The 26,061-nt window shown below is 40.4% G+C and overlaps 3 protein-coding genes across 3 annotated transcripts; 2 read left to right on the top strand and 1 right to left on the bottom strand.

Annotated features, from left to right (window-relative positions):
* Positions 1-287: 287 nt before the first annotated feature.
* Positions 288-10,260, top strand: atxn7l2a (ataxin 7-like 2a). Its single transcript, XM_057362107.1, has 10 exons — positions 288-1,811; positions 2,945-3,013; positions 3,547-3,871; positions 3,956-4,203; positions 4,327-4,406; positions 6,728-6,939; positions 7,146-7,320; positions 7,438-7,559; positions 8,907-9,750; positions 9,955-10,260. The coding sequence occupies exons 1-10, from the start codon at positions 1,682-1,684 to the stop codon at positions 9,970-9,972; spliced, it is 2,223 nt and encodes a 740-aa protein (XP_057218090.1). The 5' UTR covers positions 288-1,681; the 3' UTR covers positions 9,973-10,260.
* A 2,704-nt stretch (positions 10,261-12,964) lies between these two features.
* Positions 12,965-17,977, top strand: LOC130571510 (probable transmembrane reductase CYB561D1). The gene is made up of 3 exons (XM_057362545.1): positions 12,965-13,571; positions 15,607-15,644; positions 15,974-17,977. The coding sequence occupies exons 1-3, from the start codon at positions 13,397-13,399 to the stop codon at positions 16,475-16,477; spliced, it is 717 nt and encodes a 238-aa protein (XP_057218528.1). The 5' UTR covers positions 12,965-13,396; the 3' UTR covers positions 16,478-17,977.
* Positions 17,978-18,094: 117 nt separating this feature from the next.
* On the bottom strand, positions 18,095-25,743 carry zbtb40 (zinc finger and BTB domain containing 40). Its single transcript, XM_057362544.1, has 16 exons — positions 25,620-25,743; positions 24,383-24,962; positions 24,102-24,294; positions 23,877-24,016; positions 23,605-23,776; positions 23,396-23,532; positions 22,365-22,566; positions 21,678-21,796; positions 21,412-21,583; positions 20,956-21,321; positions 20,599-20,805; positions 20,356-20,520; positions 19,910-20,124; positions 19,511-19,670; positions 18,872-19,089; positions 18,095-18,675 (listed from the first exon to the last, which is right to left on the bottom strand). Exons 2-16 carry the CDS (start codon positions 24,953-24,955, stop codon positions 18,475-18,477), a joined length of 3,240 nt encoding a protein of 1,079 aa, XP_057218527.1. The 5' UTR covers positions 24,956-24,962; positions 25,620-25,743; the 3' UTR covers positions 18,095-18,474.
* Positions 25,744-26,061: the final 318 nt, after the last annotated feature.

The following is a 26,061-nucleotide window of genomic DNA, read 5'->3' as shown; positions in this document are numbered from 1 at the left end:
TGATAGGATGTTTTTGCACATCCAAAGCACATCTAAGTTACCATGTATTTGTCAGAGAAGGACTGAACATGTCTTTCCGTTTCTGTTACTGCGAATATGTAAACCGTAAACACTAGTCATTGTTCAGAAAAAAGAAACGATTTAAATGTTTTTCTTCTGTTTGAAGTAGTGATGTCATTATTTTGTATTTGGATCTTTTTTGACTTGACATTCTAAATGACTCGCATGGCTGAATGGCAACATTTATTGATTTGCATCTCCGTCATGTTTTTCATCTTACTTTTGTTTTGGTGGGATTTTTTTACTTTGGGTCAAACAAAAAATGTGAGTGAATTCAGTTAAATGTAATACTATTAGCATCATTATTACACAGCAAAGTCTGTCTGTATAGAAAATCAATTAGTGTTTGTTTCTTTTTATCAGCTATTTCTGCATTTTATTATATCTAAAAGTATTTGTTTTAATCATCCGATTTGAATATATAGTGCCCATCTAAAAATAAAAACACATTAACTTAATTAATAAATTAATATAAATGACATCAAACATTAGGAAAGATAGTTAGGATGTGATTAAAGGGGAAAATATTTAAACTACAACAAAAAATCTAGTAAATCTTATAATAGTATATTTTAAAGTCACATGCTAACTTGAGATACATTTTTGAAAGAATTGACGTTTTTCTATTTCGACAGGGCATGTGGAAAATATTGACCTACATTTTTTGTTTGTTTGTTTGTTTGTGTCTTTATGCTGCGCTCGGATGGATAAACATCTCTACAAAGGCTGTTCGCAGCTTTAGTTAGTATTAAAGACGAGATCTGTAAATACTTGGTTCGTCGTGATTTATTTCCAGAAGGCTGCTGTTTACACAGTAACCACTAGGGGGCAGTGTTGTCATCGTAATATAGATCGTCAACTGAATTCCACCGCTGTCACGTACAGTTTTTTGGGGATCAGAAAATGTCAAATCAAAGGTTTTGGAAATAAAAAATCATTATTTTTCAGACGTTACCCACTGTCAAGATTTAAACAATGAATGTGGTACTGGTTCACAGTACCGTTGAAAGGCGTTAATGGTCTTGCGGGGGGGATGGGGGTCTCCGGATGAAAACTGACACAAATGTTTGGGTCATGTTGCACCAAAAAGACAAAAGTACGAAATGACATTTGACAAATATACTACAACATGTACGACCATTAAGATTGTGGCATAATTATTGAAACCTTCAATTGTGAGTGCCTTACTGGAATCGGATATTCCTACAGTATTTGAATTCAAAACAGGATGTGAAATAAGACCTAAATATATCATCATGCCAATTAATCAGATGTGATTAAATTTTTCTCCTTACTTTTATATTCACTATCAATTTACCATCAGTTTTGTGTGCTGTTTGTGCATTGTCTCTATACAATGAAAACACAACAAGAACAGTCATAGAAGTGCAAATGACACTAATGTTGTTATTATTTACATGTATTGTTTAAAATAAAAAGTTCACAATAAAAACGGTATAATAATAAGCTACATCTGTATAGTAAAACTATTTTTTCATCACCACATTTTCATAAGATTTTAACTTGGTAAAAATGTTGTACGTAATAAGTGCGCGCGCACGCAGGTCTCCCTCTGCTCGCGGGCACGCGCAATGTGACGTCAACGCCTTGCCGCGCAGTGATGATGGCGGTGCGTGAACGCGCAGTTAAAGTAATGGCTGCTCTGGAACGGCGGGTGCCTTGTCTCGATGATTTCGTGGGCCAAAGCTGGAGCGACTGGACGGAACGAGCCAACCCGACAGCATCGGGGGGTGAGTGAGCACTTCGTCGCCCGTATTTCGCCACCCACAACCAAAAAGTCTCGCGGATGTGCTTTATTTTCCGTGGAAAAGGCACGGCATCCCGAACCATGTTACCCAAACAAAGAACCTGACGGGTCCTAGTGCCGGCCGGGTTACGCGCCTGCGCGCTCTCTCTCTCTCTCTCTCTCTCTCGCAGCAACTGGACTCTATTCTTCATCTTCTTTAAAAACAGGTTTATGAAACCCCCGTGAGTTATGGCTATACGATCAAGACACTTTTCTCACAGTGCATTCAGCTGAACCACCTAGATATGAATAGTCACCGATGACATTTATGCAAGAAACAACTTTCTGGTTCTCCATTGCTGGCCAGCCACTGATGTTTAATAGACGCCGGTGCTGGTGGACATGAAGGAGGAGTTTGACGGTGTTGCTACCACGTTAAATGGGCAAAAGCTGGCGTGAGCCCCTTTAAAACAACAATCGCTCGATCGTCTGGGTCACAGACGAATATAACTGCTCGTTATGGGGAGGATCTTGGTCCGTCTTCCCCTGAAGATCAAACGTGCAGATCGGTGTCGTCATAATGGAACGTGTTCCGCGTTCGTATCGTCTCACGCTTTAAATCAGCCAGTTTGAAGCGATGTATGACTATTAATGATCAGTTAACAGTGTAGGGATCATTCGCGGGGACAGTTTTATTTTGGCCCCACCCACAGAACTGCTTGTGGTTCACAGATGACCAGAACATTTACGTTTACATTTAAAATCTGTGGTTATACAAATGGTAATCAGTCTTACTACACTTTTACCGGAATACAGCCATGGTTAAACACCGGTCCCAGTGTTAACCCATTATAGTGTGTTTCAGTCTGAGGTGGCAAGTAGGCTGCACATTCCCAACCCAAAGAAATACTGCTTTTCATTTGCTAAAAGGAATAATTTGGTAAAAAATCTTGATCAAAAACTGAAAGGTATCGGAGAAGACACCCCTCTTGGTGCCCATGGTGGTTGAGGAAAAACTTCCCATTTGAAGAATCACTGAACAGCATATCTGTTCTGATATAATGACTAAAAGATGACTAAAAAATGAATACAAGTTTTTTTTTAATAATAACGCATACTTTTATTTATATACTGAAGGGTCTGATGCAGATGAATACAGCAAGAATGGCAAGAAAACGGCGGAAACCATGACATTGCGAAAGGAGGGTGTGTATTATATATCTTTTAATTTGAGGAGAAACAGGGGGTATTAAAGGGATAGTTCACCCAAAAATGAATATTCTGTCATCGTTTACTCACCCTCATGTCATGTCAAACCTGTATGACTTTCTTTATTCCGCAGAACACAAAAGAAGATCATTTGAAGAATATTAGTAACCGAACAACGGCAGTACCCATTCACTTCTATTGTATAGACCAATGCAAATCAATGGGAACCCCCTTTTTTCGGTTACCAACATTCTTTAAAATATCCTTTTCGTGTTCTGCTGAAGAACGTCATACAGAGGGTGAGTAAAAGAGGACAGATTTTGCATTTTCGGGTGAACTATCCCTTTATGTATTATTTAAAAAAAATGCATTTGGATGTTGAACACCGGAAACTTCCCTTTCAGAAATGTTATTGAAAGGTCAGTTTTTTAGTTCCGCAGAGATCACGTTGGCGTCTTAGGATAACGTATAATTGGGCGTGGGGTGGCACAAGACGCATCTTAAAGGCCCACACGTTGTGTGATTTGCAGACATGTCCATCTTCGGTCACTTTCCTGGACACGATGATTTCTACCTGGTCGTGTGTGGCCACTGCAGTCAGGTGGTGAAGCCTCAAGCGTTCGAGAAGCATTGCGAGAGGAGACACGGCCCTCTGGGTAAGCTCTATGCACACCTCCGCTCCACCCCACCTCCACCTCAGCAGCCGAAACCCCGTCACTGCCACACTCCGCCCTCCCACGGAACCTCTTCCTGGAGTGGGAGGAACCAGAATGTCGGGCCCCCGCGGGCGTCGCCGCAGTCTCCCTCCACGCCGCCGCAGTTCAGACACTCAAAGCCTCCCAAAGATGGAGTTTGGTAAGATTGACGTGTGTTTTTGTTCTGCGCTTAAAATATATCAAGGTGATGAATTGCACTCATAAACGTTTTACGTCCATTTAGGCACTCTTCTTTGGAAAAGACCACCAACTCGGGTCATTCAGAATCGTCTGTTTTTAAGCCGCCTCCACCCATTGAACCCCCACGGACCTCCCCATCCCCCACTCACAGAGACCCCCCATGGCCCCAAGGAGGCCCTTCGCCCAGTCGGCCACCTTCGTCTGAAAGACCCCAGTCCCAGAAAGGGGAGGCAACCTCTGCCTCCAACATCTCTGGGCACCCCCGTGGACCACGGGCATACAAGATCCCCAGTAAGTCCCAGCTGAGGTTACATTTGTAGTACTTAAAGAATTTCATAATATACCATGCAAGTGATTCCTGAGGTGTTCTGATTTGTAAAACAAAATGATGGTGAAAACGTCTCTCTTCCACAGAAAAATGTGACCTTGACAGGCACTGTGGTGTGATGGACCCCGAGAGAAAAAAAGTGTGTACTCGACTTCTGACCTGCAATGTGAGTTGAGCCACACGTCCATATCATTTAACCTTCATCTGTTATCTGTGAAAAATGAAGATCTTACAACAGCTGTTTAATGTAAACAAGATTTCATCTCTGAAGCCTTTCTGATGGATGCAAGTTTTGGTCTTTAAAAAAAAACAGGAAGTTACACGGACATGACTGACAGGAAGTGGGGAAGGGATTACAGGAAAAGCCTCTGTTCGTTTGTGTAGCGCTGCTTTTCTTCAGGTTTCTGTTCGATCGGTGACAGAAGAAAACAGTAAACAGCCATTGTAGCCAAGTGGATTGGAAATGGTTAATACCAGAAGTAAAATACCGTACAGACGGATATCAAAATATTCATTAATCCTTGTGTGGTGTTAGTAGTTCGTTGGGCCTGTTGTTTTGTCGACCTCACACATTTATATTTATTTTTTTCATCCACGATAGATAAGAATTTTTTTGTAATTTTTTTCCAAAAATGAAAGGCACCCTTTTTCCATAAATGTGATTTAACAGGAAAAATATTAACCAATAGACAGTTTCAAACTTATTTTCCGGCAGACCTCCGCAAATAATAAATAACTGTTAAGTAGTTTTAATTTAATACAATAAAAAATATATTCATATTAATATATATTTTATTGTATATATATATATATTTATCATTAAAACAAATAATTTTGACAAATCAAACAATCCTCCATAGTTCTTTATTTGTACGCAAATCATATATAAATATAAATTAAATGTAAAATAAATTGGTATATTACTAGCCAGGGGTGCGTTTCCTGAACAACGACATAACTTGCTGGTTAACCACCATAGCACTATGCATCGTTTGAGAAACTAACTTGCTACTCACGACTGTTTCCGAAAACATAGTAACTTTGTTGCTCAACTATGTCATAATATTGCTGTAAATAACGTACGCTACATCTTAAAATTATTTTTATCGTATTTTTACTCTGTGTTGTTTTATTTCATGATATAATTCATTCATAACTTTCCTCCTACGTCACTCTGCCCAGGGATTCCCCAGGGTCCTAGAAGCACGTAGGTCAAAAGCATGCGCACTTTACAAAAAACAGCGCTTCTATTTTCTTGACAAACTAAAAGATGTCAAATAGAATTTGTATATATTTAGAATGATGGATATAGAATGCACTGCATGTTGCTTGCTTACTTTACTCAAAGGCATGATTCATGTCATAATATCAAGGAACGATGCTTCTAAGCACAGCTCTAGACCTGTTGTTCCAACCACACAACTTTGCGATGCTGCTTGCGATTGATCGTTGGAACGATGGTTTCGGGAAACAATTAAATCGTTGAACTATGCTGGAACAACTGAACTTGCAAACATAGTTGGCTAACGATGCTTTTGGGAAACGCACCCCAGACGGATAAAGTAACACAGACCGGGAGTGAACTTCAGGCTAGGCGCGTGCATCCGAAGAAACTGTCTATATGCGCTCTGTGTCGCTTGTTATTGGGAGTCTACCACACTTGTGAGAACTGAGCAATTACCAAAAATATGCACACCAAGGCTTAGGAGAATTCACAGAATAATGGCTTACGCCCTATGTACGTAAATTTGTTTTGCTTGATTCACGTTAACCCCATTCACACAGAATAATAATAAAAAAGAGAGATTATTTAGGCGTATTTGGCACTAAGTAAAGGAAATAAGTAATAATAACAAATTGCGAAATTTAGCCACCTAAAAACACCGCAAAGAAATATCTTTCATCGTGATCAGCCCAAATTTCAGAAAAAAAAGCACATTACATTGCAGTATGTTACGTGATGCGTCTTTACGCGATCTTCACGGGATGTGTGTGTGTGTGTGAACGTATGCACAGATTCCAGAAAATCACTGGCAGTGTGAACGAACAAAATCTAACGATCCCAGGACAAATTCCTTGGGACATTTTCCGTGTATTTTCCAGAATCTCTGTATGAAAAGTTTTCTTGCAAAAGCCTGCTTTTATCCCGGATCTCATGTTATGACAGTAGAACTTGTCCTTCTTAATAAAGCTGAAAATCCAGGACGCACTCCCTGGTTACAGTACGTGGACTTGGTTGTCGGAGCGTATTGCAAGAATTACACATTTTTTGTCCTGTGCATTCATCAGGGTTAACAGCTTTCATTTGAACCCTAAATTATTTATGTGCTTAATATTCTACAAAAGCCAAAACCAGCTGAATCCACAATGAAAGCACATCATCCTCTGTAGGTCGGTTCACATCAGATAGAATATGTTTTATGAATGATGTAGTGCATCAAAGAAAGATCTGAATTCTGTTAAAAACTACCTACGTCTGCCCACCAGATTCATTCCATCCATCAGCGGAGAAAGGTTCAGGGCAGGAGTAAAAACTTCGACCATCTGGTGGCAGAGCTGAAGATGAGTTCTAAGGCTCGTGAACGAGTTTCTCAGGCCCCCGAGGGCTCAGCTGCTCAGTCCATGAGCCCAGAACCCCCCAGAGATACAACCGCACCGCCTCTATGCCGGAGACCTCTTACAAATAGCCCCGCGTTCAGGTAATTTTAGGATTAAGCAAAAGAACATACTCAAGAAGATGTGAATGTTTGATCAAAGCTTGTGGTCCAGGTGTATATAGTTTACAGTTTGCCAGTAATTTGATTTTGTTTAATTGCTACCAAAGCACAATTTGCGAATTCAGTCACGGATGGATGTTATCTGTATCCGACCGTATCTATTAACTTAGTTGGTTTCCATCTGGCAGAACGCAGACAGTATCTGACAGTATAGAGGACGAGAAACCCCATCTAGATGATGGGAGCACATGGCCACACTCTCCTCTTGCCCAGGCAAACATCTCAGGTGAGGAGAGTGAAGCAGAGGCAAACGATGACCTGGCAGACTGGCACTCAACTCCATGGCATCCCAAACCAGCAGCGGTATGTCCGAACATTACACACGGTGTCCCACAGCATTACTCTTACTATAGTAGTGAGGCGATAATGCTTTGAATTTGAAGCCGCATGCCACGTTTAAATATGCCGATTCTTCCACAGCTTTGTTCGTTTGGGAGTCATTCTTTGGGCCACGGCATCTTCACTTTTGATCGACGGCTGCATCATCTACGGTCCGCCATGAGTGTCATGGTGGAGAACCACCTCAGTGCCCATCTGTGGAGGTGAGAAGTGCCCATTCGTCTTGACTGGAGGATCTTTATTTTTTGTTAAATTATGATGCTGATTAGGTCATAAGATGGGGAAATGATGATGAACATATTTTTTCCATTGACAAAATGGCAGGTTCTGTCGCCAAAATCTAGTGGCTTTAAGTCAAAGATGGATTTAAACCTGCTATCTCTGTTTTTCATGATGGTCACCCTTTATGTTTGGGTTTTGCGAAATTGATATGCAGTGTTTATTTTAATTTCCTGTAAAATGGCAGTTTAGGAGATACAAGGTTTCAGTCCGACAGAAATGATATATTGATCGATTGATACATTTATTGATTTTTTTTGTCAAAAGGAACATGGAGAAAGATGCAGTAGAAGGACAATTTAAATTCAAATTTGTTTTGTTTTTTGTATAATTAAAATAAATAACGTGGGTCTTAAAATTATTTTCATTTGATTAATTTATTAAAAAATACATATTATAATGTTTAATGGTAAACAATGCACATTTTTATATATTATGGTAGTATTTTTGTACAGTTGACTATACAAAAAGTTAAATAACTGAGGTCGACCAAAACGTAAAACAATTTTTGGGGTAAAATTTGTTCTATTATCATCAATTTAATTAACTTGACTTTTTTCCTTTTCAGTGTCGGAAAACAATTCAACAATCTTTCTCTTCTATTTTGGAATGAAATAAAATGGTAGCATACAGTGCCCTCCACGAATATTGGCACCCTTGGTAAATATGAGCAAAGAAAGCTGTAAAAATAAATCTGCATCGTTTCTCCTTTTGATTTTTTTATTTAAAAATCTAAAAATTTCCAACATTTCATTCAAGTAAAACAATTTGAAGTGGGTGAATGTAACATTATGAAAAAAAAACGTTTACACCCTGGTCACAATTATTGGCAGCCTTAGTGAGTAAAATATCTCCCAAGTGTATATTCCCATTGATATTTACATTTTCTTAGCACACCAAGGTGACTAGAAACATGATGTTGTCCAGTCATGACTTCTTGTCTTGCACATGAGATGAAATATTAGTAACACAAAGCCCAACCCCCCTTAATCATTTATCACAATGGATAAAACCTAAGAATATAGTTCTGTTGGGCACTGTATGTAGCATAAATGAAATTCAACGGCAAGTGACTTTATCAGGTGCTCTGAGCCTGTAACTATAAGAGCCACTTATAGCTCAGTGTTGTTCTATTCTCTCGGGTAGATCTAAGGTTAATCCCTATTATCTGATAAATCACTTCAGTCCATAACTAAACCATTTCCCATTGACTAAAGCCAAGCGATCCCCGCTGCTGTACGTGACTTCTCATTTCCCTTTCTTCCTCACAGAAAAATACCTCAAGCGTCCGATTCTCAGTCCCAGAGTCCCCCAGCCAAGCCTGCCGCTGTTCCTGCCTCTCCTTCCTCCATTTCCCAGCATTCCAAACTGAAGACAGGAAGTCACAACCCCACCTCTCTCAAGACTTCCTTCTACTCCTCCCACGGACCAGGCAAGGAGCCAAACCCGCAGAGTTCCTCCACCAGCAAGTCATACAGTCAATCAGAGAACTCTGGGGGTGGCCAATCGACCGCTTCTCCCTCCAGTAAACTCGGTCGGGCTCTGACTCAGTCAGGCCCCGGGCGGCCCAAAAACCCAGTCGGTCGCCCATGCAAGCAGCAACCGCGTCTCAGGGAAGCAGAGCGGACGTCTTCTGCGGACGCCGCTGCACTGCGAAAACGCAAAGCCTCTTTCGACGAGTCGGACGCCGTCAGCCCGGACAAAAACTGCGTGGCACAGAGCAAGGGGCGGCCTCTCATTTGCAAAACGCCACCGACGGCCTCTCACAGACAAACCAACGGCTCGCTTTCGCCAGGAAGCAAGCCGCGGACACATCTCACCCCCTCAGACCCCCACGTGCCGCCCTCGTGGGCGTTCAAAAAGACTTACCCTCCGGCCCATCACTCACCCCCAGACGCTGCCCCGCACAGCCGAGGAGTGGACTCAGGACTGCACAGCAGGATGGCCAGCTATGATCACAAGGGTTTGGGGAAAAAACGCAAAGACAGCGGCTCGTCTCCCCCTTCCAAACCCCACCGGCTGCCCACCTCCCCTCATTCTGGCTTCTATCCCTGGAAAGAAAGCAAGGGGTCGGGGCTCTCTGTTGGGGGGGAGAAGAAACTCAGCACACAAAAGGTGAGGGAGCATGACTGTTAGTGAGTGTGTTGATACATCTTTGTCCTTTATATTTCTATAATGGGGTAATTGATTTATAAAAGCAATATGTTACATGCTGTAGTATAGCAAATATAAAGCAGATTAAATGTAATTGCACTCATACATGATATATTGTTAAAAGACAAAGATGGTGTTTAATTGTTCTCTTTTCGCTTTTTACAGCCAAAATTGCACCACTGAGAGTGCCAGCCTTACAAGCCACTAAAAGAGAGAGAGAGAGAGAGAGAGAGCCTATGAACACGTATAGGACTGAACGCAGGACTCCTGATGTTTGACTGTTTGAATCGTGTATTTGTGCGCGCGCATGTTTAGCTACTATGAATGTCTGTGTGTGTGGATGTGTATGTGTATGAAATAAGATGAGGGAGCGAATTTCTCTGTGAATTCAGAAAATACCTCAGAATCTACTGAATAATGCTGCTACGTAAATGTTGTTTATAAAATGGATTAAAATATTCTTTATACTCAGCACTGTGTGTTCATTTTTAGATGGGTTGAAATCAGTGTTGGGTAAATTACTCTGAAAAAGTAATTCATTACTAGTTACTAATTACATATTCTTTAGTGTAATTAGATTACTGTACAAAGTACTCTCTCCAAAAAGTATTTAATTTCTTATTACTTTCTATATCCTACATCAACCTTGATTAGTTGTGATTCAAGGATAGACATGAAACGGCTCTTTTAATTCATTCAAATAAACAATATAAAACTACATAAAGTATATTCTTATTAACCGACCAAAGTTACAAATGTGAGCAGTAAAGCATATGTTTTGAAGTTAGACTAGAATGTTGATGTAATTTTCACTATTGTATATATTACACACAGTATTTAGCTCAATTACATCAGAAGTAACTGTAATTAAATGACAGAAAAAATAAGAGTAAAGGTCTTCGCACATACAGTCCGAAATTTTCGTATGCGTTTTTTCGTATTTGGCGCTCGTTTGTACGGTGTCTCTGAATTGTCATAATGCTTGCTACGGAGGCGAAAAACGCAGAAAATCGAACCGAGTCTGAATTTTTTTCCCTTACAGAAAAGACACACGAAATTCACATGTGCAAAAAACACATGTGATCACATGTGAAATGTGTGTTTTTGGAACATTTTGGTGTGAATTCCCACGTGAAACCCATGGGATAACATGTAAAAACCCATGGGATAACATATGCGACATGTCTCCACATGTGATCACATGTTCTTCACGTCACCACATGTTGCACATGTCATCCCGTGGGTTTTTACATGTTATCCCATGGGTTTCACGTGGGAATTCACATGGAATTCACACCAAAATGTTCCAAAAACACACATTTCACATGTGATCACACGTGTTTTTTGCACATGTTAAACACATGTTGTATACATGTGATCACATGCGAAAAACATGTAAAAAACATGTGAAATTCATGTGTCTTTTCTGTAAGGGTTATGACGGACGAAAATATCGGAGGCAGTGTGTAAATGTGATTGACAACAACGTGAGGTCGTATTTATTTTTAACGTGCGGAAATTTTGAACTCAATGTGCAATGGCCGTAATCCCTTACTTTACTTTTTCCAGGTGAAAAGTCATTCAATTACAGTAACTAATTGCTTAGTAACTAGTTACACCCAACACTGGTTGAATGAGAAAATAAGAGTGATTTATGCACAAGAAAAAAAGGAGTTATTGATATTTTTGCACAGCTAACATCCAGGCACGTATTTTCCAGTCGACCCCTTTTTGGTACCATGCAAATATTGGCTCTTCATAAAAAGGAATTACATCTTGAGGATAAGCTGTAAAAATGGTTTGTATTTTAGTTTAGTCAGTTTGTATTTTTTCCTTTTTGTAAAAAATTTTTTTTTTTAATGTATTTAAAAAAAGTCATATTATTGTTAGACCGTATATGTTCCTGTTAGTATTAAATTAAGTATGAAATACGTTAATTTATGTTGAAAGCTTGGTTGTGTTATTCAGCCGCGATGCATCACCACCGCTTAAAATAGAAATCGTTATGTTACTGTTGTTTCCAAGATTAAAGGCACAATCAATGCAGTAACGTGGTAAAGACTAAAATTCTTAGGGTTTTAAGAATGTTAGCATTCTGACACTTGGAAGTTTAAGATGTAGAATAGTAAATTTGAATAAACATGGTGGAGTTTTATATATCTTTTTCGTTTGCAATGTCCAAGAACAGCTTTACGTTTAAATGATTTGGTCTTTAATCAGATGAAAATATGCTATTAAATATACTAGTCGAGTAGTATTGATGATTAAGTTAAAAGTTTGTTTATTTTTAGACAGAATTTTGTAGAAAAAATGAAACGGGCACAAATTCTGCTGTGCGCAGAAGGACATTCAAGGTTTCTTCAAGAAGAAACTGTCAAAGACAGGCAGATGCAGTACAGTGCAGTGCAGGTCAGAGCCAATCCACCAGCAAGGGCCAAATTGGCCAGCAAATTAGCAGCCCTGAACCTGGCAGCAAGGGTCAGAGCCAGCCAGTGAGGACTACACCAGCAGCCATCTCTGCAGCAGCAGGTGAAAGTCAGAACATGAAAAAGTTCACACGTTACCACTTCATAATCATACATTAACCATTTAAAAATGACAAGTGAAAAGAAGTTGAGAACAATTATTGTCTGTTAAATGTATTTTATTTATAAAACAAGAGATGTGTTGTCCAGGCACTTGTGCAGTGCCATTTTTATGTCATCCCGCTTTTCCCATGGCCCCCCCCTGACTGGTTCTTGGTCCCCCTGTGCCACCCCATTAAAAAATCCTAGAATCGCCCCTGGTATTGTGAAAGTCGCATGTCTTACACAGCAAAAGCAAAAAGTCGGGATGATATGAATAGGGTTCATTCTTTGTTAATTTTGTGTTTATTATGAGCTTATTAATGTGTGAGAGTGAAAACGGGTCTCCGGCTCGCCATTAGATGTCTCCCTGATCTTATTCTCTCACGTAAAATGTCTTTGCATCCACGAGTGCCTACAATGACAACGGCTCAGCTCATAAATATGCTAAATATTAATCAAGCTTACGGGACGTTCGTCCGAGCCTCTCCTATGGCGAAGGCTTGCTCATGAATATTAATGATGTATTACCGACGTGATTAAATAACCGTCCATAGCAAAGCCGTTGCTCGTGAATATTAACAACCGTGACGTCAGCGCCGCAGGGGAGTCTCATTCAGGAAATACGTTTAATAGTGTCGCTGTCACAACAACGAAAATGGCACCCAACAGGAATATATGCTTTCCTGCAACAACTTTCCTTTCAAAACCAAAATTGTAGTTAAAGTGTCATCCATGAGGTTTAGATTTAAAATCCTTGCGATGAGAATAAACGTCGGGTTCTGGATAGCACAGTCGTGGGAATGACTCTTGGGCTGAATTTGATAATATTTTGCAATTTAGTTTTAAATTATATTTCCTCGTTTTGGGATTATGCAATATTAACGGGGAGGAAGCCGTAAACAAATTTAGCAATAGTTACCGGGTAAATCTTATGCACATGGCACACAGTGGATTTGGTAACTTGGCTGTTCACATCCAACGCAAACTGGTTTGATCCGTAACCCGCGTGCACTAGATTAATGAGCGTGTAATCGTCGGGAATGGCGAGAGGGTCGCGCGCGTCTGTGGATGTGGAGTACAGTCCAGTGGGAGAGGGGCTCGGCATGCGGGACTTCTGGCTGTACGTGTGGCTGCGCAGAGTGTCTGTGATCACCGCGCACATCATCTCAGTCGGCCTGGTTTTTCTCACATCCATACTGTCCAGACCGGGAACAAGTGAGTTCATACACTCTTAAACGTATTCATTCTAATGTTTGTATTTTTTAAAGGGCTGACTAGTTGTTTTTAGCTGCAGAACGACATTGTGACAGGTGCTGATAAAATAAAATTAATAACTCAATACATTTTAGTATTAGCATAACGCTAAAACATTTACAACAAGAGTTGATTTTTAACACCCATTCTGTTTGTGCAGGTCTTGATTAAGCAGTGTTTCTTAAGTGTTTTTATCTTTGGAAAGATGTTTCTTCACTACATTATAAAGCATATTATCATACTTTTTACTCCACTACATTTCATAACTACATGTCATTTTTTCCTCTTTAATACTTAACGTAGTGAAGTAAAAAGTACATGCTTTATAACGTAGTGAAGAAAAAAGTACATGCTTCATAACGTAGTGAAGTAAAAAGTACATGCTTTATAACGTAGTGAAGTAAAAAGTACATGCTTCATAACGTAGTGAAGTAAAAAGTACATGCTTCATAACGTAGTGAAGTAAAAAGTACATGCTTCATAACGTAGTGAAGTAAAAAGTACATGCTTCATAACGTAGTGAAGTAAAAAGTACATGCTTCATAACGTAGTGAAGTAAAAAGTACATGCTTCATAACGTAGTGAAGTAAAAAGTACATGCTTCATAACGTAGTGAAGTAAAAAGTACATGCTTCATAACGTAGTGAAGTAAAAAGTACATGCTTCATAACGTAGTGAAGTAAAAAGTACATGCTTCATAACGTAGTGAAGTAAAAAGTACATGCTTCATAACGTAGTGAAGTAAAAAGTACATGCTTCATAACGTAGTGAAGTAAAAAGTACATGCTTCATAACGTAGTGAAGTAAAAAGTACATGCTTCATAACGTAGTGAAGTAAAAAGTACATGCTTCATAACGTAGTGAAGTAAAAAGTACATGCTTCATAACGTAGTGAAGTAAAAAGTACATGCTTCATAACGTAGTGAAGTAAAAAGTACATGCTTCATAACGTAGTGAAGTAAAAAGTACATGCTTCATAACGTAGTGAAGTAAAAAGTACATGCTTCATAACGTAGTGAAGTAAAAAGTACATGCTTCATAACGTAGTGAAGTAAAAAGTACATGCTTCATAACGTAGTGAAGTAAAAAGTACATGCTTCATAACGTAGTGAAGTAAAAAGTACATGCTTCATAACGTAGTGAAGTAAAAAGTACATGCTTCATAACGTAGTGAAGTAAAAAGTACATGCTTCATAACGTAGTGAAGTAAAAAGTACATGCTTCATAACGTAGTGAAGTAAAAAGTACATGCTTCATAACGTAGTGAAGTAAAAAGTACATGCTTCATAACGTAGTGAAGTAAAAAGTACATGCTTCATAACGTAGTGAAGTAAAAAGTACATGCTTCATAACGTAGTGAAGTAAAAAGTACATGCTTCATAACGTAGTGAAGTAAAAAGTACATGCTTCATAACGTAGTGAAGTAAAAAGTACATGCTTCATAACGTAGTGAAGTAAAAAGTACATGCTTCATAACGTAGTGAAGTAAAAAGTACATGCTTCATAACGTAGTGAAGTAAAAAGTACATGCTTCATAACGTAGTGAAGTAAAAAGTACATGCTTCATAACGTAGTGAAGTAAAAAGTACATGCTTCATAACGTAGTGAAGTAAAAAGTACATGCTTCATAACGTAGTGAAGTAAAAAGTACATGCTTCATAACGTAGTGAAGTAAAAAGTACATGCTTCATAACGTAGTGAAGTAAAAAGTACATGCTTCATAACGTAGTGAAGTAAAAAGTACATGCTTCATAACGTAGTGAAGTAAAAAGTACATGCTTCATAACGTAGTGAAGTAAAAAGTACATGCTTCATAACGTAGTGAAGTAAAAAGTACATGCTTCATAACGTAGTGAAGTAAAAAGTACATGCTTTATAACGTAGTGAAGTAAAAAGTAAAACTTGAATTTTTTATAACTCTTTTACTATATGAGTCATTTGCATTTTTCAAGAACATTGTACTTCTATTTGACCTCGTGTGTTATTTTTACTGTAGGTCTTTTCTCCTGGCATCCTGTTTGCATGTCACTTGGGGTAAGTTGTAACTATACACACGTTTTTTTCATGGAATCCGTCATATTTTTACCTGTAGGTTGATGAAGGTCAGCAATGGTTGTTCCTTTTGTTTTTACTATGATCACTCCGATAGTTTGTCTGTGAAATACAATGTGTGTCGGAGTAACGCAGACTGCGTGGGAATGAATAAAACATGCATGCTTTGTAAATAATGAATCGAGTGTGGTGGAACACAAACGCAATTGGCTTCATGGGAATATAGTTACACAAGTCACTACTTTGGATGAAAGCCCGTGTCAGACGCATAACAGTCGATCACTTTTCATTCTCTTCCTTTTGTTTTTTAGTTTTGCCTGTGCATGACAGAAGGGATTCTGCTCTTCTCGGCCGAGGGGAGTCCATTCTGCTTCAAGTCTCGTAAATGGAAGGTCCGCCTGCATTGGTTCTTCCAGGCTCTGCTGCTGGTGTTCGGAGCTACAGGTTTTGGTTTCATGGTGGCCAGTAAGAACGTATCCGAGCATTCTCACTTCACCTCGTGGCACAGCCTGCTGGGCGTCACCACGATGGTCGCTACCATGCTGCAGGCCACCTGCGGCGTCTTTCTTCTGTTTCCCAAGCTCATCAGCGCTCAGTCGTTTCCTCGGATGAGACTCTATCATGCCACCTGCGGCCTGGTGGCTTACCTGTTGTCCGCCGTCACTGTCATGGCAGCCATGTTTACAGACTGGTTTCAGGCTATGGTGAAAGGCGTCACGTGGTACATTTTCTTCCTCCTTCCGCTTTTTCCTGCCTTAGTGGTGATGAATCAAATCACTAGTGCCTTTCTGCCCAAGAAGAAGATTACAAGCTGAAAACAAAAGCCTTGTGTTATTGTAGTACGTTTTAGACCACCCCAAGGAGAGCACTTTGTAAGAGACGGTTCCCTAGTTCAGAGAAAGCAGTTTCCAGGACTGTAAAAGCAGTTCTTGTGCACATTTGCTTCCTAGAAATGTCCATGTTAGAATAGATTGGCTGCTTGCTATATTCACTTCATCATGTCGTATTCTTACAAGGTCAAGAGGTTCTTCTTAAAACCAAGCTTTTTAACAGTTACAAGGAAGCTATACAATAAAAAAAGCTATTCACCTCAAGAACATCAGTCATAGCGTTAAAGAAAACAACATCCTCGGCAACGGGATTCAGCTTAAAGGTGCTGTCACATCTAATAACATGAAAGCACTCGGTGCACCTTTAATGATGCGGACCGCTTTGCAACTTGCACATTGTAAAGAACATTTATATATCTGATTCTGTCTACTTGAACAGTTGGATTTGAAGTGAGTTGAAGACTTTTTATGGAATTGTTTGAGAACTATTGACATCCGTTGTGTTCTAGTACTATGCACTGAACTCAGGCACTCTTAGATCGCATCTTACACACCAGTGGGTGTCATTCGTTCTTAGTTGTAAATTGGTTTTGTTTTAATGCTTAGTTTATCACATTGTTTATCATGCTTCTAGTGGGACAAGATAGCTACAGTTTTTTCTTCATGTGGTTTGTTTGATATGCATTGCTTACTAACACACACACACACACACAGTAGATGATTGTTCTGTTCTGAGAATGTAATGCTTATTTAACCTTTCATGTGTTTGGCTTATACAGGAACATCCTTAAAGGGACAGTTCAACAAAAAAGCACAATTCTGTCATCATTTACTCACCTTCGAGTTGTTCCAAATCTTTATAAACTTCTTTGTTCTGATGAACACAGAGAAAGATATTTGGACGAATGCTTGTAACCAAACAGTTCTTGGACACCATTGACTCCCACAGTAGGAAGAATGACAATGGTAGTGAAAGTGCCCCAAGAACGGTTTGCTTTCCTGCATTCTTCAAAATATCTTTTTTGTGTTTAACAAAACAAAGAAATGAATTAAGCATTTTTTTCTACTATGGGAGTCGATGGTGGCCAAGAACTGTTTGGTACAAGCATTCATCTCCGCGTTCATCAGAACAAAGAAATGTATAGATTTGGACCAACTTGAGGGTGAGTAAACGATGACAGAATCTTCGTTTTTGGGTGAACTGTTTCTTTAAGTTAGTTTCATTATAGCGTATTGTGCAGGTTTTATTTAGTTTTATTTAATCTAATGAAAATATGTTTTTGGTTGGTGAAATTTGAATGCAGTGAACATACTATTGTACATCTTACAGGTTATGAGATTTAAAACTAAGCATCCATGAATGTAAAAAAGAATGACTCAGGGTTTTACTATATTGGCATATCAAGTATACAATGCTATATTTTTGGCTATATTTTAACAGTATTTGATGATTAAAGTGAGCTGTACAATAAAAGATTGAATTCAGACTGTGTGGTGACTTTCTGTAAAATAACTATTTACCTGTGGCATGAATTATTTGCAAAAGAAATCTGTCTTGTTTTACCATCCGATACTGACAAGGGCCTTTTTCAGAAAACATATGTTTGTTTAAAATACGCGAGATGGAATAATGGCAGCTTGGTCTCAGGATTATTAACTGCAATAGGAAAAACGACCAAGGTTTTATTAACAAGTCCGTAGCACCGACATCAGTGTTTAGTTCCCATGAGCCCAAAACAGCCATAATGTTGTTTCTATGACACCAAAACATGTTTTGACCCAGAGACTGAAGCCTGTGCGCATTAAAAATCAAACACATTGTTTTCGCTCATTTCATACCATTATAACAACCCTGTCACACAGTATTTTGGTATAAAATGGGTCTCATAATTGCTAACTTTTTCAGAACCCCCCCCACACACACACACACATAGACAATTCTAGACCAGCCCTCCATCTCCAAGATAATCTAAGAGTTCAGTTTATTGACCCTCTTCACAGATGAGAGTAACTTTGCCACTTAGTAAATCTTCCACGCTCACGGCAACGATTCCTGAACCGCTGGCCGTTTCCTGTTGATCAGAGAGAGCGACAAACACTTGTGACGAGCCCTCGATCTGCGATTGGTCCAGGCTTATTACTTGCTCCGCCCCTTGACCGGCTGTATCCCCGCATTGAATGACCTGTAAATAAACGCAATAACTAGTGGAATATGCTTTCATCTTTGGAGTTTTTGATTGGTTAAAGATGGATCAAAATGATCAAAACAGCAGAAACTCCAACCCATTACTGTACAATCTTGATGTGGAAACTCATATTTCCCTGAAATGTTAATGCAAAAAACCTTCTGACTTGTATTTCAGGACTTTCAGGTTTTACCGTCTGAGAGCTGGAGGCCTGCGGCTGGGTTTCGTCCTGCAGGTGTTTAGACAGGAAGTGCTGCTGGAACTCAGGCTCTGAGGGGAAGTGAAGCGAGCAGATCGCACAGCTGAACACGGAGCCGCCCTGGCCGGTCTGCCCGCTGCAGGCGTGCTGCTGAAACTCCGCCTCATTCGTCAAGGCGACGTCACAATTCACACACTTCCACAAGCGCACTTCTAAAACGACATTAAACTGAGTGTAACACAACTAACATCGATGGGACAGTTCACCCAAAAATGAGAATTCTTTCATCATTTACATGGACGACTTGTTCTTCTGCAGAACACAAAAGAAGATATTTCGAAGAATGTCGGTAACCAAACAACACTGACCCCAACTGTTTTCCATTGTATGGACACAAAACCCTGGGACATTTCTCAAAATATCCTCTCGTGTGTTCCACAGAAGAAAGAGTCGTACGGTGTTGAATGACATGAGGATGAACAAATCATGACAGATTTTTTATTTCTGGGTGAACTTTCCCCTTAACGTGATCTGTTAAAGACACGCGCTGTCAACACATTGTTAAGTGGTTTCTTTAAGTCAAAAGCTTAATGATCTTCCTCCGTGGAAGGCGAACATCCGGTGTTTTCGTACCTGCATGATTGGTTATCTGATGTTTTAACAGGCTATTTCTGTTGCTGAAGGTCTTGTCACACTTGTCGCACCGAAGAAGGGTTTTAATGGTTTTATTGCCCTGGGCTGTGATGCTCTCTGGGTGGACGGTACGATTGTGGTACCACAGTCCTGAGAGTGTCTGTGCTCAAACAAACATATATTAAAGGGCATGTAACAAGCTTTAATGGTAAACTATATATCACTAATAGGCAAAGCAATGCATTATCAGCAGGGCTTAAACAAAACATGTCTAGCAGTAAATCACTTCGGAAAAAAATATATAAATGTAAAACATAAAGGTGCACAGCATCGACCCACGGTCTCGCTTGTTTGTTAACTTGAAATGAGTCGATATGATTAAAGAAGAGAAGTTTGCACCTGATAGCATTTACTGCACGTCTGGCAGCTGTAGGGTTTGCTGCCGTCGTGAACCGTCATGTGTTTCTCCAGATTGGCTTCGCTGTTGAAGATCTTGCTGCAGTCAGGACACTGGTGCAGCTCTTTGGGATGAACCTCCTGGATGTGCTGCCGGAGTTCATCGAGCGATGAGAAACTCACCCGACATTTCTGGCAGTCATGAGGCTCTGTAAGGTCTGACAATCACAAGCGCGCTATCAACGTTCTGCAAAACATCATCTTCCGTGTTCCGCAGAAGAAAGTCATGCAGGTTTGGAACGACACGAGGTAATTACTGAAAAAACGCTTTAACAATGTTTAAAAAGCATCATAAAGTTGAGAGGGATGACCAGTGTGCAGAGCTGTCATTTATAGGAGTTTTGTGAAATGCAGAAAGTCACGTGACATTCATACGTGGATGCTCTTACTGTGAAAGTTCTGTAGATGGACAGACAGCCCATTGGCCTGCTTAAAGCCCTTCCCGCATTCTCTGCAGACATACGGTTTGTCTCCTGTGTGCGTGCGGACGTGACGCGTCAGCTCGATGGACTGTGCGAACGAGGCCGAACAATACTGACAGCAGTACATTTTACCTGCGAAGGAAGTTGGCCCAAATTTGTCAGCAACCCAACACAGAACAGCCCACGTAAAACAAAAGAACGACGGCTCACCCTCGGCGTGTTTCTTTTTGGTGTGGTAGGACAGAGCAGCGGCCACAGAGAAGCTCATGTCGCAGTGCTTGCAATGGAACGGCTTCTCTCCCGTGTGCAGACGCATGTGGTTCTTGAGGGACGAGGTGGCGGCAAACTTGGCCCCGCATCCTTCGCATGCGTACGGCCTCTCTTCGAAATGTTCGGTGCGCTTATGATAAAGCAGACCTGTAACCAAACATAACCACTGTCGGAAACATTCCTTCTACGTCTCAATTTAACTGCGCCTAACCCCACATTTTTGGGGAATTCTAGAGCACCAACAAAACGTTTTGTTGAACTTCGTTTCAAAGACTTTCAAAGAGGGATTTCACGCACCTGAAGAGTGTTTGAAGGTCTTGTCGCACATGTCACACGACACTTGATCTGTTTTCTTCTTCTTGGCCGGTGGGCCGCCGTGGGCTTCCGTGCAGTGCTGGCGAAGGCTCTTGAGAGTCGGGAACGGCATTGAACACTCAGAGCAGCGCTGCTCTTTCCCCGGCGAGAGCGTGCAAACCTTCTTATGCTTTATCAGACGGCACTTGAAGTCAAACGTCTTATTGCACCACGGACAGCTGTAGGAAACAGGGACGGCCTGTTTCCTTCCTCTCGTTACGGTGCCGTCTCCTTCCTCATCCTCAGAATCAGCGGTAGATCCTTCTGGCTCCACCTCAGGTTTTTCAGGAGGGTTTGAGACCGGCTGAGCTGCTCTTATAAATACAGATGTTGTTAGCAAACGGTAGAAGACGACCCAGAAAAACCTTTAGACGGACATGAACAGAAACGTGTGAAGACCTGTGTGCTTGAGGGCTTTTGTTACGGCGGTCGGATGGGGAAAGTGTTGCTGGTTGGCATACAGCAGCTGGCACAGAGGACTGGCGTACTGTGAATCGCCACTCAAAACTCTGTGGATGGTTTGCTCTATAGACTCCAGCTCACCGTCAGCTCTCCGACAGCTCTGCACGAACTGACATGCACAAAAACACGCAAATCTCTTTTAGGCATTATTCTTACATTGAGGTCTTGAAGATCTAGCAGTCTGCAGAAATTGGAGTTTGTACCTCAGCAAGCTGCTCTGTCCCACCATCCATCACCTCCACACCCCGTTCCAGTAAATTCATGTCACTGATGGTTTCCAGAAGCAGTGATTTGTGCTTAAAAATCACATCCAAATCTTGAACTATGAAAATGAAGAGAACAATATTATATATTAGGTTAATTGTTTTATGTTTGGTAACATTTCCACATTTTAGAATAATAGTAAACTCATCAAAACTATGAAGTAGGACGACTGTAACTGTGTGAATTATGTTGTGACTAAAAGCATCTAAAAGAAATCAAAACGATGATATATTCTAGTATCTTTAAAGCAGCCATCCTTCGGCTAGAATGGACAAAATCATATTCTTGGCATTTTTTATGAGATCTTACAACAAGTAAACAGTATTGAAGGAATTATCATCTATTACTATGGGCTCCTATTGGCTGCTTTTACTTCATTAAGTCATTATTTAAAAAATATATTTGTTAAAACTTTTCTAAGGAAAGAAATCTTTATGTTGGCACAATTACACTTTGTCTACAAAAGTAGTTTCAGACCTTGAACCGTACACCTTCGAATGAAAAGATGTTTAAGATCATGCGATGATGCATTGGAAGGTTTTTGAACAGTAGTGTACAGTTTTTCATGTCTCGCACTCATCCGGTCAGAAAATGGCAATGGTTTCAGAAAGATGTTTGACTCTTACTGGTCTGTAGGAGTATGTGAGCATCTGCTCTGTCCTTGATCTCCTGCATGAAGATCTCCAGCTGTGGATTCTGTGTCTCCGCCCACAGGAGAATCCTCCACACGGTCACAGGCTGGAGTAAACTTTCCTCCTTTAGCACTGCAGATATCAACCTTCCAAACACATCAGCGTCTGCCTTCTCTGCTAGCAGGACCTGAATATGCTATAAACACATACAGTATAGTAATAAAACCTGGTTTCTTGAACTTAATCTACTGACGTAACACATGATATTCAAGCAGGTCACGTCAGTCAAGCTTGCATCAGCTGTCAGTCAGGATTTCTGATGCGTACCAATTTGGACACACATCATAGCGGTTCATTTAAATACCCATTCATTCTGCCAGCAATCTATTGCTTAGCGGCACGCTGACTTTAACTCCCCCCTCCATCCCCAACTCCACTTTATCTATTTAGCCATTATCTTTGGATTAAGTTGATTTGTCCTGTGATTGTTTTGTTATAGCGCAAGTTGTCGTTTTGTTATTTGTAGAATTATTTGATCTGTTCTGTTACCCCAGGTTTTTTTTTACTTGCTGCTCTCCCCGCTTTGTCCAGGAATTAATGCATGGATGGGCGCGTGGAGTTTGCCCAGAACAGAACCATGCCGAAAACACCTACGAGATGCATTAGTATTTATTATTAAACGGTCAGTTCTGGTCCTTGATTCTGATTGGCTGAGCCGAGTTCTTAGCCGTTATAGAATACCCCGATTTATAATGGCTGACATTTACATAGCCTAAATATAATTTTATTTTATTTATTTTATGAAACCTTGCTACGCATATGTAATAACCGTTTTATAAAAGCAATAAGCCTAAGCAGTGGGTTACAGTGCATTTTATAACAGCTAAGGGGGTTTTAGGCACGACGCGAACGAACTTAGCTGTTATAAAATGCACCGTAACCCACTGCTTCTTGGGGCTTATTGCTTTAATAAAAAAATGTTATTTGTCGAAAGTGGTCCTGACTGAACATGCATTTCTGTTTACCTCTCTCTCGATTGCAGAGATGTCTGGACCAGTTTTAAGACACTCTTCGAAGAGCTTATGATCCAGACTGAGTTCTGCGAGTCTATTCTGATATGTTTTTAACAAATCCATCCCCTCGCGTTTCTCGGATCGTTTACCTGGCAACATAAATAACAGGCATTAGAACATGGGCACCACCAGTAGTACATAGAGCTGGATGTCGTGCATACCTCTTGTGTGTTTCAAGATCTCCAAAAGTTGCGCTCGACCTGTGGAGCTTTTCTTCACTTCATGGAGAAGCATTAGAAGTGTTTCTTCACTTATGTGCGTCTCTTTGAATTGACAAATCAAACTCTCCACCACGTCTCCTGAGAATGGAGAACTACAGCATTCCAGCACCACCTTAAAGACCAAAAATATGCGTACATTGTAAATATATACATATAGAGAACAAACAATGCACTGTTTAGTATTTGGAAAAAGTGAAAGGAGAGAAACGCACCGCTTTCTCTACATAATTTTTACAGCCGCTTGCTGCCTTGGTCAAAATCTCTGACAGGTTGTTGACACTGGAAAGCTGGCGAGTCAGTTTTGATACGTGATCTAAAAGCTTACCGGACGGTTGCGCAGATGTCGAAGGATCTGTTGAAAACATATTGAGTTCCTCACGGTAACAGTCTGTGATATTCTGTGTCAGTCTTCTTTTTCTGTACCCAGGTCAGTTTACCTTTGGGTTCGGGGAAGTTCTCATTTCTTTGGTGCTCAATTGCTGATTCTGGATCAGGATTGAAGTGTTTTAGCTGGTTCACCAATGCGATGACGGTCTGAGCTGACAGAACTCTCTCAACCTGGATCAGACTCAGCAACCGCTGGTAAACCTCATCTCGGGATGGATCTCCTCTGAAACTGCTCAGAATGACCTGCCAAAGATCAGTGATGACACGTAAGTCTGAAATCACTGGTTAATAATACTATTGAACTGAAAGGAAACTTTTTTTGTATCTTCACCTGGCGCTCCTGTGCAGAGATCGTCTCCCACGTCTCAAGAACCTCGGCACATGGCTGTACCCTCTGTAGGATATTTCGGATTCCTGCTTGGTTTTCAGTGATCAGCTCAATCGTACCGTGCTCGGAACTTTTGGACTTTCCCGAGTCAGCAATCTCAGTGCCCCCCTTTACACTATCACGAGATACCATCGAGCTAGTGTCCACGGTCTCCGAGGTCTGCTTCATGAGGTCGTTGAGAATGTTCTTGCAACCAACAGCCACATCGAACATCTGCAAGCTGTCTGCAGCAGCTATGAGGCGAGTGAAGTTGTGCTTGCCAGGAGGTAGTTTACCAGTATACACCATGTCCAGAAGGCAGGAAAATTCTTGCGAAGACAGCAAATCTGTGTCGATGGAGATGCTGTCAGAACCCTCTAGAACAGACTTAAATAACATACTGGAGGCAGCGAGCACTAGTTTATGAGCAGGGTGAGGGGTTTCTCCAACCAGGATAGAGCAGTCGCAAAACTGCTTCTCTTTTCGCAAGGCATGCAACTGCTGCATGAGCTGCCGGCTGTAGTTTGGGAGTTCCATCTCGTGCCTAGTGATAAGACAAGAAAATGTGTCTTTAAATTAGATTTTTTTTCTCGTAAAAGAATTCGATTTTTCAATGGCTGATGTTATGGGAGTAGGGTCAGTGACTAATATAAAAGGTATAATTCAATTTAATGATGGCAAAGGAGATCCACATAAAGATAATGACAAGGCTGTCAATTTACAATTTACAGTGTGAATCACTTCAGTTCATCTGCTGACAAAATATCTGTTAATTTAACAGTCTGGCTGATATATGACTGTAATATTCACCTTGTGAAAGAACAGTGTGCCTTTTTTGTTCAAGTATACTTAAGATAAAATGAGAAACACAATCAAAACAAACACAGTATCTCATAAAACTCAAAGGACCGTGAAACCTTTTAAGATCGTTTATTCAACATCTAAATGGTGCAAATTATTCTATGAACCAGTCAAGAAGCTTTAGACATCAAGATTGTCTAGCAATCGAGGAGCTGTCTACATATATTATATATATAACATATACATCTAATGAATGTTATTTGACTGTTCGGCTAACTTGACATGCTATCCAGGGCTAACATAAAGAATAAAAGCAGTCAAACAGAAATAAACGACAGAATATAAGCGCACATTTGCTGTTTGGCATAACGCATATCAGTTCTTCACTCTTGCACTTTACCTTTGAATTCAAATTATCCGGCTCTTTATTTAAACTCCATCGAAGGACAACATTCTGCGGCTCAATAAAGATTCGGCATTTTGAAAACGACGAAGCTCAAAACAGGACGGTACTGCGCATGCGTGTAAAAGTTAAAGGCATATATTTGTGAGCGCATGCGTGTAACGAACAGCTGGCGCTTAGAAAAGCTTTGAAAGGTCATGGTTAGAAAACCCCCCAGAAAACTCCATTGACAAAAAGGCTCAAGTCACGTACATTCGCAGCAAATTAAAGCTTTAATATGTGACAACGGCCGGCCTGTAGTGCTTTACTATGTAAACGATTTGACTTTTTTTGCTGTTTATTCCCATTTGTATAAAATCAGATACACAGTGGTTTTACTAGAGGCAACCCCGTCTAAAACATGTTTCTAGTCGCCTACAGTCAGAAATAAAAAAATGGC

This window comes from Triplophysa rosa, linkage group LG20, assembly GCF_024868665.1.
Source record: "Triplophysa rosa linkage group LG20, Trosa_1v2, whole genome shotgun sequence".
Taxonomy (NCBI): Eukaryota; Metazoa; Chordata; class Actinopteri; order Cypriniformes; family Nemacheilidae; genus Triplophysa; species Triplophysa rosa.
This window is presented reverse-complemented; position numbering and strand designations above follow the sequence as displayed.